General features: G+C 44.9%; 1 protein-coding gene across 1 annotated transcript in view; it reads left to right on the forward strand.

Annotated features, from left to right (window-relative positions):
• Positions 1-647: 647 nt before the first annotated feature.
• The window catches only part of taf3 (TAF3 RNA polymerase II, TATA box binding protein (TBP)-associated facto), a 105415-nt gene continuing 89842 nt past the window's right edge, over positions 648-16220 (forward strand). Inside the window, exons 1-2 of the mRNA XM_062996776.1 lie at positions 648-934; positions 3467-3727. Of these exons, the coding sequence (XP_062852846.1) occupies positions 769-934; positions 3467-3727 (427 nt within the window). The 5' untranslated portion in view covers positions 648-768. The remainder of the gene's footprint in view (positions 935-3466; positions 3728-16220) is intronic.

Here is a 16220-nt window from a genome sequence, read left to right on the forward strand (position 1 = left end):
AGAGCCCTATAAATGATGTAAATATTGTGAGGGTTAAATCGAGGTCAACCTTAACATATGAAACAGGGTCGATGTACTTCTCTCTTCTACGCATGCGCACGCTCTGTGCACCCTTACTAGTGCACTACGAGAATGAACTTGCGTGTACTTTGCTAACTACGCTAACCTAACTACAATTTGCTTCCCCGAAGACTCATAAAGCTAGATAAGGTGGAGTATGGTCGCTACTTTGACGGTGGTCAGTACTTTGATGGAGATTTGATGTAAATCTCTTTTAACTAGTGCGCTTCGTTCTGCACGGGCGTGGATTGGAACACAGCCGCGTCTAACATCAACAACAACGCATGAAACTGCATCACGTGACCATATCCACTTCATAACTAGTGCACTACCTAGTTAGCCAGACGAAAAAGTCAAACTTGGAATACGTTTGCTTGCTATTGTTGCCAATTTTACGGCGGCTTGGCGTCCAAAGCTAAGCAGGCTCGTGTTTGGTCAGTACGTGGATAAACTTTAACGCAAAATGCAAACCCGCTTCAAGCAGTGCCATACGTACGGAACAGACGCGGATTGGGACACAGCCGGTCCTAACGACGATACTTCAAACGACGGCGAGGCAGCCAGCTCTTCTGCGCATGCGCACTCCCAGTGCTGGTCACTTGGAGAACTAAAGATGGCGCCGGCTAAGTCCGAGGCGCCCGAGTTTGTGCTGGTGTAGATGCGATAGGCGGATTAGTCGGGATTGGAGTGTTTGAGTCCGGCCGGGAGATGTGTGAGAGGTATGCGCGCTCGGTGCTGCGGGTGTCGGTGGCTCAGCTCTGCCAGGCTCTGGGCTGGGACTCGGTACAGCTGTCCGCCTGTGAGCTCATCTCGGACCTGCTCGAGCGCTTCCTGCTGCAGCTCGCGCGCTCCACTCACCGTCACTCCATGCTCTGTAAGTCTCTGCTAATGATCGTGTTCATCGATAAACCGCGATATTTACACACACGCCACCGTAAACGCCGCGTACGTCTCAGTGTTTACATCGTTAGCTTAGCATGATGTAGCCTGCCAGCAGTGCTAACATGCTACATGCTAATCAAAATACGCTGGAGTGGCAGTTCGTCATATGATGTTGTTGCCATGCTCGGTTGCTATGCAAAATTGTCAATAACTTACAATGGAAACGGACCCTCACAGGACCGCAACTGACCACTTGTACAGTCCCAGTCACCCTTCATCATCCTTAGAAGCTAACTATGTATACAGTCATCATCATCATCTTGAGAAGCTGTCAAGTGCATGTGTGGTGTACACCAAGAGAACAGCACAGGGCTGAATGCTTGACCCCCTAAGTTCTATACAGACATTACTGTGCTCTGTTGCCATGTACAGAATGAGAACTGACTGTCACAGGACCACAACTTCAACAACACCATCTTAAGAAGCTGTCAAGTGCATGTGTGGTGTACACCAAGAGAACAGCACAGGGCTGAATGCTCAACCCCCTACGTACTATACAAACGTTGCTGTGCTCTGTTGCCATCTATAAAATGAAAACTGACTGTCATGTGACCACAAATAACATCTTCATAAGCTGTAAAGTGCATGTGTGGTGTACACCAAGAGGACAGTACAAGGCTGAATGCTCAACCCCCTAAGTACTATACAAACGTTGCTGTGCTTCATTCCTATCTACAAAATGAAAACTGACTGTCACAGTCCGAATAGTCCCAGTTCTCCTCATCATCATCTTCAGAAGTTGTCAAACGCATCTGTTCTGTACACCAAGAGAACAGTACAAGGCTGAATGCTTAACCCCCTTAAGTGCTATGTAAAGGTTGCTGTGCACTGTTGCTATGCACAGAATAAAAACTGACTGTCACAGGACCACAAATAACTACTTATGCAGCCCAGTTATCCCATCATCATCTTCAGAAGCTGTCAAACGCGTCTGTTCTGTACACCAAGAGGACAGTACAAGGCTGAATGCTCAACCCCCCTAAGTGCTATAAATATGTTACTGTGCTCTGTTGCCATGTACAAAATGAAAATTGACAATCTCAGTACCAGAACCGGAACTTATGCAGTCCCAGTTCTCTTCATCAACATCTTCTGTAGAAGCTGTCAAGTGCATGTGTGGTGTACACCAAGAGAACAGTACAGGGCTGAATACTCAACCCCTTCAGCACTATAAATATGTTACTGTGCTCTGTTGCTATCTAAGCTAACTACTTATGCAGTCCCAGTTCTCATCATCATCATCATCATCATCTGTAGAAGCTGTCAAGTGCATGATTGGTGTACACCAAGAAAACAGTTCAGGGCTGAATGCTTGACCCCCTAAGTGCTATAAATATGTAACTGTGCTCTGTTGCTATGTACAAAATGAAAACTGACCGTCACAGGACCACAAATAACCACTTATGCAGTCCCAGTTCTCTTCATCATCATCTCCAGAAGCTGTCAAGTGCATATGTGGTGTACACCAAGAGAACAGTACAGGGCTGAATACTCAACCCCTTCAGCACTATAAATATGTAACTGTGCTCTGTTGCTATGTACAAAATGAAAACTGACCGTCACAGGACCACAAATAACCACTTCTGCGGTCCCAGTTCTCTTCATCATCATCTCCAGAAGCTGTCAAGTGCATGTGAGGTGTACACCAAGAGAACAGCACAGGCCTAAATAATCAACCTATTCAGTTCTGTACATTTGTTACCCTGTACTAAATGAAAACGGACCATGAAACGATCATATCTGACCCTGTAATCCTTCTCCTTATTTTTCTGTGTACAAAATGGATTATCAAAGGACACAGCTGACCGGTTATATAGTTTGTCAACCTTCACCACACTTTCAACAAGTACCCAAATGCATGTACGCCCTAACCTAAGAGAACAGTACAGGCTTGAATGCTTAACCCCATTTAGAGCTTTATATTTGTTGTGTTCTTCGTGTAAGCATTTGTTGTGTACAAAATAAAAATGGACCACAAATAACCATGCACTGTTCGCTGTTCACCATCATCTTGAGAAGTTGTCAAGTACAGTACATGTGTGGTGTACACCAAGAGAACAGTACAGGCTTGAATTTACAGCCCCTTCAGTGTAATTCATGATAAACCCGTTTATCTGCTCAGTTCTCAGTAATGGACGAGGCAAATGGGGGGCTTTTACACTAGCAACAGGCTTTATTTCTCTCATCGAGCAGATTTTGGAGCATGTTTGCAAGATGGTCCTGGATTCTAATCTCAAGTAGAGCGGTCCAGGTCCTTTCTGTGTCTGTGGGTTTCCTCTGGGAGCTCCGGTTTCTTCCCACAGTCCAAAAACATGCAAGTAAAATAAATTGGAGATACAAAATTGTTCATGACTGTTCTTGAACTGATGCATCTTGTGATAAATGTGAATAAATAAACTTTAGTCTTCGGTGTTTTTATACTTCTCGGTTGCACTATGAAAACATCTCATCGTTCTCTCCCCAGATGGACGGACGGACCCCGGGCTGAGCGACCTGGAGCAGGCGTTCGGGCTGATGGGGGTGAGCGTCTCGGAACTGGAAGACTACGTCAACAATCTGGAGCCGGTGAGCTTCTTCCATCCCGCTCCGCAGTTCCCTATCGGCAAGAGCAGCGCGCTGCAGTTCCCCACCTCCACCTTCGAAGCAGATGCCCGGAACGTCCTGCGTGGAGACAAGAGGGACTACATCCCAGATCACCTCCCTCCACTGGCCCCACTGCACCAAGGTACCTCACACTACATACGCCATTAGAAGACAGTTGATATACATATTTTTTTTGGAGGTTTGCGGTGTTGTGATGAATCTCGGGCGATGCTCAAAACATGAGCGAGTCCACTTTTGTTTACGTGATCAGTCTTTGGGTCTGTCTGAAAACCTGTTGAGCTGTCTCGCTGCCTACCACCTACCTGGGCACCTCTGTATCTCACTGCCACCAAGGGTCAGTCATGTGCTCTTCCCCCTTCAGTAATTGCCGTATCTTAATTGCTGTATACATACTGTACATACAGAGTGTAGTTTAAGCATTACGTAGCCTTTCTCCCTCTCTCTCTCTAACCTCTAACCTCTAACCTTGTTACTGCACAAACGTGCGCTACTTCTTTTCATTTCCATCAGCCGCTTCATCCTGGTCAGGGTCACACGAGCGTTCCAGCTCCTCACCCGCAGTCAGTGTGTACTTTACAGAAAAACGTGTGATTATCGTTATTTAGTCCTGTCAAGTCTATCCTGACTCTTGGCATCCTGTCTTTTGGGTCCGATCCCCAGGCGGGGCCGTCCGGGTCCTTTCCGTGTGGAGTTCGCATGTTCTCCCCGTGCCAGCGTGGGTTTCCTCCGGGTGCTCCGGTTTCCTCCCACAGTCCGAAGACGTGCAAGTGGGGTGAACTGGAGATACAAAATTGTCCATCACTGTGTTCGATATAACCTTGTGAACTGATGAGTAACAACCGTTCCTGTCATGAATGTAACCAAAAGAGTGTAAAACACGACGTTAAAATCCTAATAAACAAAGAAACATACCAGCACAACACACACTAACACACCACCACCATGTCAGTGTCACCGCAGTGCTGAGAATCATCCACCACCTAAATAATACCTGCTCTGTGGTGGTCCTGGGAGAGTTCTGACCATTGAAGAACAGGGTGAAAAGGTTATAAAGGTGTGTAGAGAAACAGATGGACTACAGTCAGTAATTGTATAACTACAAAGTGCTTCTATATGGTAAGTGGAGCTGATAAAAATGGACAGTGAGTGTAGAAACAAGGAGGTGGTTTTAATGTTATGGCTGATCGGTGTATATGTAAGGTTAGTTTATTGGACTGGACATTGTGGTACAAGGGGTAACTGTGATTATGAGGTGTGTGTGTGTGTGTGTGTGTGTGTGTGTGTGTGTGCGTGTGTGTGCGCGTGTGCTTCCGCTGAGTGAAAATACGGAAGCTGGCTCCCTCTCTCTTTTTTCCAGCCCTTTCCTCTTTTTCCTTTGAGTCCGTCTCACCTGTCGCCATCCTCCTGCGCTTCCTGTCTAAGCGCCTGGCATCCTATACGTTCATACACTTCTTCACAGTCTGCGCGCACACACACACACACACACACACACACACACACACACACACACACACACACACACACACTGCTGCCAGCGGGTGGTGGAGAGGCCGACATGATCGGGGTTTTTCTGAGTCGGCCAGGAAGTGAACTCGTGTGTGTGTGTGTGTGTGTGTGTGTGTGGTTGGGTGCGTGGGAGGTGTGATAGCTAGTGGGTCCGGCCCGGATGGCAGACGGCCTAGGTGGTAGCGAGCTGTGTGTTTGTGAGACTTTAGCCAGGGCAGGGGGCCTAACTGGGCCTGGAGCCAGAACTCAGCTGGGTGCCACTTTGCCAAAAGAAAGACTTTCTCTCTTCTGCCCTGTGTCCCCATCACACACACACACACACACACACACACTTCTACCTTGTTTTTGAAACACTGTTATTTCTCAGTTTTAACCACAGGCATTGCTTAAACCCGCTGTGGTAGAAGTATTAGGAACACAAGTGCACTTCAGGTCTGAGGCGGAGTAATACTACCCTCCAAATGTGCATATTTACCCCGCAAATTACCTCCAGTTTACCACCAGAGATCCACATGTGCAGGGATTTAAAATCGAGTCAGTTTATTTATATAGCGCTTTTTACAATAGACATTGTCTCAAAGCAACTTTACAGAATCCAGGACCAACAGATACAAAAGCCCCTGTTGAGCAAGCCGAGGGCGACAGTGGCAAGGACAAACTCCCTTAAAATTACAGGAAGAAACCTTGAGAGGAACCAGACTCAGCAGGGACCTCCGTCCTTCTTGGGTGGCCTGGAGAATAATTTCATACACACACACATTTAAATGAACTAAAAGTTATAACTAACAAAAATAATTGGAGTTATTATTCAGTCCAGTCTGTGATAAAGTCTGTAGTGAGTTCTTGACGTTCTTGGCGCAAACACGCCAGGTTCCCGTCACATCCGGCAGGAGCAGCATCGTTGGCACGGCAGTCTCGACTTCATTCCTTAACCTGGGGCGGGTAAACAGGTTTCCATCAGAACCACCTCGGGGTAAAACGACAGAAAATTAAGTTAGAAATGTAAAACGTGAATTAAGTAAAGTATCAGTTTTACAGAGAGTAGCTTTAGCCTCCGGCGGCTCTAATTATTACAGCATAACTGGAAGGGAGAGCGAGCAGGTAACAAGGTCATGAAAATCCAATCAGACTCTGTAGTAGAGATGCATGAGTACGGATACTAGTATCGGGTATTAGCCCGATACCGCGCTCATTAACTCGTACTCGCAAACGAGGCTCCGATACTAAACATCCGATACCGTGTACCTAGTGCACGTTGCTGCGTTAACGCAGGGATTTTCAACCTGTGGGGCGCGAGTGCCTGACCGGGGGGCGTGACTGCGAGATTTTTTTACTTCTAAAACTAAAGCAATTAATTTTTCACCCACGGGAGACAGATTGAATTATTCTCACTGACCACGCTCACACGTACTTCTAAAACTAAAGCAATTCACACGCACGTTTAATGTTATTTAGTTCCGTCTGAAAAAAAAAACCCTTCAAAATAGAGCTAACAGTGAAGATAACCGGTTACAAAAGCAGCGACCGCCGTTATAGGACGTGTTTGTGTTCAATACTCTGTTCACAGTGTCGATACAAGTGATTCAGGAGTCGACTCATTTTAAGCTTCTTTTCTCAGTCATCTCTCCGTGTTTACTGTTATAATAAATGATGCGGTTGTAAATAAACACCAACTACTACAGAACATTTAGTGTGACTCGCTTACATTATAAAGCTCAGGCTTAATTATACTGGTTATTACCACAGAGCGGGAGTCGACTCAGAGTCGTTTACGATTTACCGAGGTGAACCACGAATGTATGTGCTGATAGAATCGGCTCAGATGGGATCGGACTGTATTATCCTTTTAAAGTAAATATTTCAATCAGCAGAATCGCATCGCATGTATGATGTGCACAACGTTAATCACGTGCGTTTATTAATGAACGTTAACGTTAGCTTGTCAGAAGCTTTCTCAATGATGTCTGTGCGGTGTTTTTTTTTTTTTTTTACAATTAGTGATGGCAACCCAAGCAACTGTTCCACTGCACTATTTTACACTAAAAACTTACACTATTCCATAATGCTCCAGATTGCATCATTCTAAATAGGTATCGGTATCGGTATCGGCGAGTACTAAAATACATGTACTTGTACTCGTACTCGGTTGGGAAAAAATGGTATTGATGCATCCCTAGTCGGGAGCAAAACACTTTATTAACTTCTTCTGTTAAAAGTTTAATATTTGCTTGTCGGTTTGCTCTCGGTGCTGGTCCCGAGCCCAGATAGAAATAAGGAGGGTTGCAGATCAGGTACGCAGACCAGAACAATCCGATGTGTGACACTTAAATACAGGAGCAGCCGAAAGAAAGACAAAAATAGGATTAACATCATTGACTTATTGCTGATTTCTGATTACAAGCAATATCTTGGTACACTAATCCCAAACAGGACGAGGGTGTTGTCCGTTACCCTGTAATCGATCTGTGATGAGGAATCATTTATCAGAGAGTCACTTGGATAGTGGATAATCATCTGATTGATAAGCTGTGTATAAAGGGGATCTTGTTCTTCCCAGTACACGGCCATGTGATGTTGGCATGTGTGAAGGACACGAACCCGTCTCGGTACTCGTGTAGATAAATTTTAAGTGTTTAAACTTCAGTTTTATATATAAAAGAGTCTCGGCCGTAAATCTGCTGCAGTTTGGAACACAGCCACAGGCTGGAGCTGTTTAACTACTAATGTGCTGCTCAGTGTCAGCACGTCCTGTACTGACTGTAGTGTTAAAATAATTAAAGTTCAGTACAAATAGAGTTTATTAATTTAAATAAAATAAAGTTTAAATAAAATTGTGTATACTTTTATAAAGAAAAAAGTTTATTTAAAAGAAAGTTTATTCAATTTCAATAAAATTAGTTTTAGTAGTTATTTATTTTAAATAAAATAAAGTTTATTAATGTAAATAAAATAAAGTTTAAATAAAATTGTTTATTCTTTTTCAATAAAAAGTTTATTTATTTAAAAGAAAGTTTTTTCATTTTAATTGAAATTATTTTTTAGTAGTTATTCAGTTTAAATAAAATAAAGTATATTCAGTTTAAATAAAATTGTTCAATCTTTTTTAATAAAGTCTAATATATATTATATAATTATATAAAAAACCTAAATTATATAAAAGAAAAAGTTTATTCATTTTCAATAAAATTATTTTGTACTAGTTATTCTTTTTAAATAAAATAAAGTTTATTAATTTAAAATAAAGTTTTAATAAAATTGTTTATACTTTTAAAAAATATATATTTTGTTTTATGCATTTTCTCCCCTTTTTGCGTCACGCTTCCTCTCCACCAATGCCGATCCCCGCTCTGATTGAGGAGAACGAAGCTAACCCACGCCCCCCTCCGACACGTGTGCAGCAGCCGTATGCATCTTATCACCTACACTTTGACGAGTGCAGTGCAGCTCAGCGTTGTGTACGGAGAGACACACCCTGAGAGCACTCTTTTCTCATCTCTGTGCAGGCGCCAGAGGTCGTAATTGCACCAGTCATGAGAGAGAGACCCCATCCGGCTTAGTCCTGCCCATATCTGAACAACAGGCCAATCGTTGTTCATGTGGCCGCTCAGCCTCGGCCGGCAGGTAGAGCTGAGATTCGATACGATGTATCCGAGATCCAGCTCTGGGTTCCAGCGTGTGTTTTTACCGCTGCGCCACCTGAGCGGCAAGCTCATATTTTCGTACCCAGATCTTTTAAGTGCTGTTTATAAGAGGCTACCTTTGATTTTTTATTGCAAGCCTCTTTATCTGTATACATATTTGTGGTGCAGTCTGATGTGGATATTAAAAGGTCTTTTAATTCTGCCCCAGGTGTTTAGATTCGCTTTTTAAAGTGGACATGAATGAAGATGGATTTACACTCTTAAAATCCTTACAGGTTTAACCGGCAGTGAAACTAGATTAAAACTAATAAGCTTTTTCAGACAAGTGCAGCTGTCTTGTCCTAGCGTAAGCTTATAACCCCATGAGATTAGTTCGCATTAGTTAACATTAACTGTACAGTCCAAGGTGGGGTCACTTTTGCATTGCCCCTGGATGCAGCAGTAAATGTTATAGATTTGCAATGGCGAGCAGTTCTTTGTTGTTGGATACTGCGCTGAAATGTGAAAATCCTTCGACTGGCCACGATGCTAGGGTTTGTAACAAACTCCTTGTACATGAGGACTATGTGGAGGAGAGGGATTTTAAGTCGGGCGTCTTGACGTTTCGCTGGACCAACTAGCCAAAGATGAAGGTTGATTACATGTCCACTTCAGGGCGGCACGGTGGGTCGGTGGGTAGCACTGTCGCCTCACAGCAAGAAGGTCCCCAGGCGGGGCGGTCCGGGTCCTTTCTGTGTGGAGTTTGCATGTTCTCCCCGTGTCTGCGTGGGTTTCCTCCGGGTGCTCCGGTTTCCTCCCACAGTCCAAAGACGTGCAAGTGAGGTGAATTGGAGACACTGAATTGTCCATGACTGTGTTTGATATTAAACTTGTGAACTGATGAATCTTGTGTAATGAGTAACTACCGTTCCTGTCATGAATGTAACCAAAGTGTTAAACATGACGTTACAATCCTAATAAACAAACAAACATGTACACCAGAGTTGGGGTTTTGAATACATCGTATCGAATCTCAGCTCTGCCTTCCGACTGGGCTGGGCGGCTGCATGAACAACGATTGGCTGTTGTTTATAGGGTTAGGGGTAAAAAGTCGGATCATAGGTCCTCATAACTGGTGCAACTGCGGCCCCTGCTGGCTGACTGATGGCGCCTGCACAGGGCTGAGGAATAATGCTGATGGGGGTGTGGCCCTCCGTACACGGTGCCCGTCGGTGTATGAACTCGACTCGCGCAGGTGAAAAATGCAGTCTGTACTGACTGTACGTGCCGGAGGGGGGTACGTGCCAGTATAGAGGACGCAATCAGGGGAGTTGGACACGACTAGATTAGGAGATAAAAATTGGGGGAAGAAAAAAAAATGGAAAGCTACATGATGGAAAGTGACCTCAGATTGTTGCTGCTGTGGAGGATCAGATGCTGAGTGCTTTATAAATGTTCCAGGGACGGTGGCTCGGTGGGTAGCACTGTCGCCTCACAGCAAGAAGGTCCTGGGTTTGATTCCTAAGTGGAGCCGTATGGGACCGTTCTATGTGGAGTTTGCATGTTCTCCCCGTGTCTGTGAGGGTTTCCTCCAGGAGCTCCGGTTTCCTCCTACAGTTCAAAGACGTGCAAGTGAGGTGACTTGGTGAACTGATGAATCTTCTGTAACCAGTAACTACCTGTCCTGTCATAAATGTAACCAAAGTGTAAAACATGAGGTTAAAACCCTAATAAATAAATAACGATATTATAAATATGAATGGTCCGGATCTGAGCGACTGAACGAGTAAGAGTAAGCCAGGAGCTACGTGTGGGGTTCGGTCTGCAGGCGCTCGTTTGTTGTTTATCTCTTGTGCTGAAGCGTATTGTTATTGGCTCCGGAGGGAAGCGGGGACGCAGGGAGAGACGGACCGATTGCATCTGTACACTGAAATTACAGCGATCACACAAGGTGATAAAGATCCGCTGTATGCAGAGAGATCCGGAGCAGGAATCAACAGGCCAGTGAAAGCTAGAGAGCAGGTCGTTTGTTTCCTACGTCCAGCAGGTCCAAATCGAGCTTGTCGAGGCTGCGTTTACCCGGACGAGCACGGCATCCATCTGAAACGGCATTAATGAGCGGTGCGGGTGTTTTTGTGGTTGGGGTTTATTTACTTATCACTTATAAACCAGCAGCTCAGGATACGTACAAGTACTTGTACTGAAAGTAGCTCTGGATTGTGCTGCACTGGAGAAAAAGATCTTGTTCTGTGTCCGAGTTTGTCCAGCTTTTGGAAATCTGCTCACAGATCAGTGGCCGTGCAGTATTTTAAACAGTATTGTAATCGGGTAATACTAGAGCTGACATTTCGAACTCGTCGGCAGCCTGTACGCTTTGTTGGCCCCCTTTTCATGCTGTTCCTCAATGGTCAGGACTCTCCCAGGACCACCACGGAGCAGGTATTATTTAGGTGGTGGATCATTCTCAGCTCTGCAGTGACACTGACATGGTGGTGGTGTGTTAGTGTGTGTTGTGCTGGTAATTAAGACACAGCAGAGAATGAGAATGATCCACCACCTAAATAATACCTGCTCTGTGGTGGTCCTGTGGGGGTCCTGACCATTGAAGAACAGGGTGAAAGCAGACTAAAAAAAAGTATGTAGAGAAACAGATGGACTACAGTCAGTAATTGTAGAACTACAAAGTGCTCCTATGTGGTAAGTGGAGCTGATAAAATTGGCAGCGAGTGTAGAAACAAGGAGCTGGTTTTAATGTTATGGCTGATTTGTCTTCTGCTGCTGGGGGAGCCCTGATTGCAGTCGAGGTGGGTATATTGCTGCTCACGACCCGTGCGATGCCCTTAGTGGAACCCATTTTCACCCATGCTGCCTGCTACACAGCATTTGAAGACCCCACCCACTTAGTCCGGTCATCCCGCCCTAGCAGAACCGTGTCTGCTGCAGGCACCGCCAATTACGCCCGCTAGATGGCGCCGGCGGCAACGCCGAGTTTCGAACCGAGGAGTTCAGAATCTCGGCGCTGGTGTGCTAGCGGAATATCCTGCACAGTACAGTTGTGGAGTCTTTACGTTACACCTTGTAAACCACAGTGAGACCAGATTACCACCATTTTCATGTATGAAATTTCGCTTTGTCTTTCGTTTTGATGAATTTGATGTGTGTTGATGTTTTCTCTGGGTGGTGTTAAAAAATAATGGGGCAAAATGTGTGTCGCTTGAAAACAAGTTTGAAAAACCCTGGTTTATACGCACCCAGCCCCCGTTCAGTTCACAATTGAGTCCTCGCGTTCAAGCCGCCTCGTTATCGGGCCGCCTTTTGAAAGCCTCACATGGGCGTAAAATGATTAAAGAAGGAGCTGACTGCGCGTGAAGAGATCCGCACCCTCTCCGCAGCTCCGGTGACACGCGGAAAAGAGAAAAGAATGAATATTAAAGGCGGCCCTTCTCTTCTTTCTTACTCCCGTGCGACGTTTACGTCTTCTTCGGACAGGGAATAGACCCGGGGCTCGTCTCTATTGGCTGGTGAGCGCTCAGGAGAAGAGACCTAATGAATAGATCCTCGTCTTTTAAGTGTAATTCTTATTACACACACACACACACACACTGTCTCAGACTAGCAGAGTAGTCAGTGTGCAGAGTGACACGGTAGCTGATCTACTAAGTCCAGTATTATCACAATACTCCACCTTATCTCAATGTATTTCCCTTCCTGAGAGAGGGAGAGGGAGGAAAGGCTATCTGCGCTTTGTACTTTTCTGACTATTTATGTCGGACAAGGTCGGAATCGTTTAAACTAGGCCGTCTCAGTCAGACCTGCAGATAAGACGCGAGCAGAAAGGATGGGGATCGATGGAGAAGCGTGCATCTCTCCATCCCGTCTTTCCGTTCGTCGCTCGCGTCCATTTGTCTTTTTTAAGCCTCCGCTGGCCGCTGTAAAATACAGTAGACCTTCCTAAATGCGCCACTTTGCCCAACCAGATCAAATCAGAGAGCAAATTAAAACACCATCAAATAAATCTGAGGAGCTCCCGCCGAACACCGTGAGGCACAGAGAGGGAGAGACGGAGAAAAAGCCTACAGTCCTACAATCCTACAGTCCTACAATCCTACAGTCCTACAATCCTACAATCCTACAGTCCTACAATCCTACAGTCCTACAATCCTACAGTCCTAGTCCTACAGTCCTACAATCCTACAGTCCTACAATCCTACAGTCCTACAATCCTACAGTCCTACAGTCCTACAATCCTACAGTCCTACATTCCTACAGTCCTACAGTCCTACAATCCTACAGTCCTACATTCCTACAATCCTAAAGTCCTACAATCCTACAGTCCTACAGTCCTACAATCCTACAGTCCTACAATCCTACAATCCTACAGTCCTACAGTCCTACAGTCCTACAATCCTACAATCCTACAGTCCTACAATCCTACAGTCCTACAGTCCTACAATCCTACAGTCCTACAATCCTACAATCCTACAGTCCTACAGTCCTACATTCCTACAATCCTAAAGTCCTACAATCCTACAGTCCTACAGTCCTACAATCCTACAGTCCTACAGTCCTACAATCCTACAGTCCTACAGTCCTACAGTCCTACAGTCCTACAATCCTACAGTCCTACAATCCTACAGTCCTACAGTCCTACAATCCTACAGTCCTACAATCCTACAGTCCTACAGTCCTACAATCCTACAGTCCTACAATCCTACAGTCCTACAATCCTACAGTCCTACAATCCTACAGTCCTACTGATCTGCTCGACTGAGTCTGTCTTAGTCACAAATTGAAACAAAGCTTAAAAAGCTTAAACAAAGTCATTTCCATTATTGTCTATTATCTGACTGCATGAACTGGATTGTACATTTCGGACTCTGTGCTGCACCAGTTCTGTTTTAATTAGGCAGTTTGATACCTATAGAGCGCCCCAAATACACCAAGAAGAGACAAGTACACGTGCCTGGAACCATAAAAGAAATCCTTACACAAGAACAGTCTTAATCAACCTCGCAGCCATAAAAATTAAAATTGAATTATTAAATAGCTTAGATTATAAAGACTAGATAAAATAAGCAGACAGAAACATAATGCCTATCTCGCCTTATAGCCTTGCGGTTAAGTTACTGGTCTAGTAATCGAAAGATCACTGGTTCAAGCACCATGACTGCCAGGTTGCCACTGTTGGGCCCTTGAGCAAGGCCCTTAATTCTCAAATGCTTAGACCAGTGTTTCCCAACCACTGTGCCGTGAGAAATCATCAGGTGTGCCGTGGAAGATTATCCAATTTGGTACTCTAAGCGAGCGGCGTGTAGTGACGGGCAGAACAGTTACATTCTCTTCCACTAGAGGGCAGTACAACAATACTTTTTGTGACATTTTTGTTTGCTGGTGTGCCTTGTGATTTTTCTAATGTGAAATATGTGCCACGGGTCAAAAAGGTTGGGAAACACTGGCTTAGACAATAGGGCTGCAACTAACGATTATTTTAGTAGTCGACTAATCTGACGATTATTTTTTCGATTCGTCGACTAGTCCGCGACTATTTATGTCATACCCTCCATCTCTGCCTTAACTTAAAACCCTGTTATGTTATTTAAGTTCCAATATCAAATTAAAATAATGACCCATGAAACATGAATATGAAACTTAAGCTTGATAGTTTAATTAAATATATTTGAAACATTAATACACAATCACAATAAAAAAAATTCAGTTAAATAAGAAAGCTTTGGACAGCATTAGAAACTGTTATGTTTCAGAAGTTATCACTCTGGAAGTCAGAAACATTTATAACGTGGTTGAGAAACATGTGAATGCTGTCTGTGAAGATCTCATCCATCTGAGGGGTGCATGAACATCTTCTGTAGTGTCTGCGTCCAGCTCGTTTCTTTTGGGTTATTTTGGCTGAAATACTTTAGAAAGTTTCGGTCTCTTTATCTTCGCCTCTCTGTCTTCATAAACTCCCCGCTGCGCCATGGAAGCGATGCTGCGCCCCCTGCAGTCCCTTTAGTGCATCGCATCAATAACGACTAGTCGACAATGAAATTCCACGTCGACACATTTTTTTAGTCAACGTTATCGATTACGTCGACTAATCGTTGCAGCCCTATTAGACAATATACTAAAATAAAAGCGTCTGCTAAATGCTTCCATAACTGATGCAGTTACGACCTCTGCTGGCTGATTGATGGCGCCTGCACAGAGTCCAGGGATACTGAAGGTCAGGGTGTGGCTCTCCGTAGGTCATCCCGCCCTAGCAGAAATGTGTCTGCCGCAGGCACTGCCAATTATGCCCGCTAGATGGCGATCGGTGGCAACGCCGAGTTTCGAACCCGAGGAGTTCAGAATCTCGGCGCTGGTGTGCTAGTGGAATATCCGGCTGTGCCACCTGGGCGCCTGTGCACAGTACAGTTATGCCTCCGTATACACACGAGCATCACTGTGTAATTGGCATTGTACGTCTTAGCGGCCTGCGATGATTCTGTTATTTTGGGGTCTGTTTAAACCTGTTGGAGGTTTGGATGCTCGCTGCCATAAAAGGACACACGTGTGAAACATTGTTAAAATCCAAATAAATAAATTAGGCAGTTTGAGCCAGAATTCTTCGAGTAAGTTCTTGTGAGAGACGTGTAGGACTGTGTGGAGTTTGCATGTTCTCCCCGTGTCTCTGTGGGTTTCCTCCGGACGCTCCGGTCTCCTCCCACAGTCCAAAGAGGTGAATTGGAGATACAAAATCGTCCATGACTGTGTTCGACATTAAAGACCTGAGCTGATAAATCTTGTGTAACCAGTAAATAAATCAATAAATAAATCTCTATATCTCGAGTTTGAACATCGGCTGGTTGAACACCTACACTGACATGATTGGCTGTGTCTGAGGGTAGGCGGGCCGAAAGGATTCCTCAATGCTGCTGTAATTGCGGCCTCTGCTGGCGGCTCGTGGTGCCGCACAGAGATGGTAAATAACGACGATCAGTGCGCAGTACCGATCCCCGTGTGAACCCTACTTGTGCAGGGGAAAAGAAGCGGTTGGCTACTACACGCGTGTCGGAGGGGACGTGTGTTAGGTACGGCCCTCCTTGATCGGGGTCTGGGGAAACGGATATGACGTAAAATGCTTTCTGCAACTCTTCTGTGACCGGATGGACGTTTCAAGAATTAAATCTTTGTTTATTATTATTTTTTTCAGTTCTCCTTGCCAAAAGTATGTGTGCACCCCTTTTAATGAACACCCCTTGCTAACAGGTTGAACCCCAGTGGCTTGGACAGAGCCCTGACCTTAACATTATTGAACATCTTAAGGATGAATTGGAACCTTGATTGCAGGCTTTCTCACCAAACATCAGTGTCGGACCTTACAAATGCAATTTTGACCAGGTGGGCACAAATTCCCACAGATGTATGGCTAACAGTATTGGGTTTTTAACTAGCTCTTGGCCAGGGGTGCACATACTTTTGGCCGTGTAGTGTATGCTTACTCTTATT

Source organism: Trichomycterus rosablanca, chromosome 1 (assembly GCF_030014385.1).
Source record: "Trichomycterus rosablanca isolate fTriRos1 chromosome 1, fTriRos1.hap1, whole genome shotgun sequence".
Taxonomy (NCBI): Eukaryota; Metazoa; Chordata; class Actinopteri; order Siluriformes; family Trichomycteridae; genus Trichomycterus; species Trichomycterus rosablanca.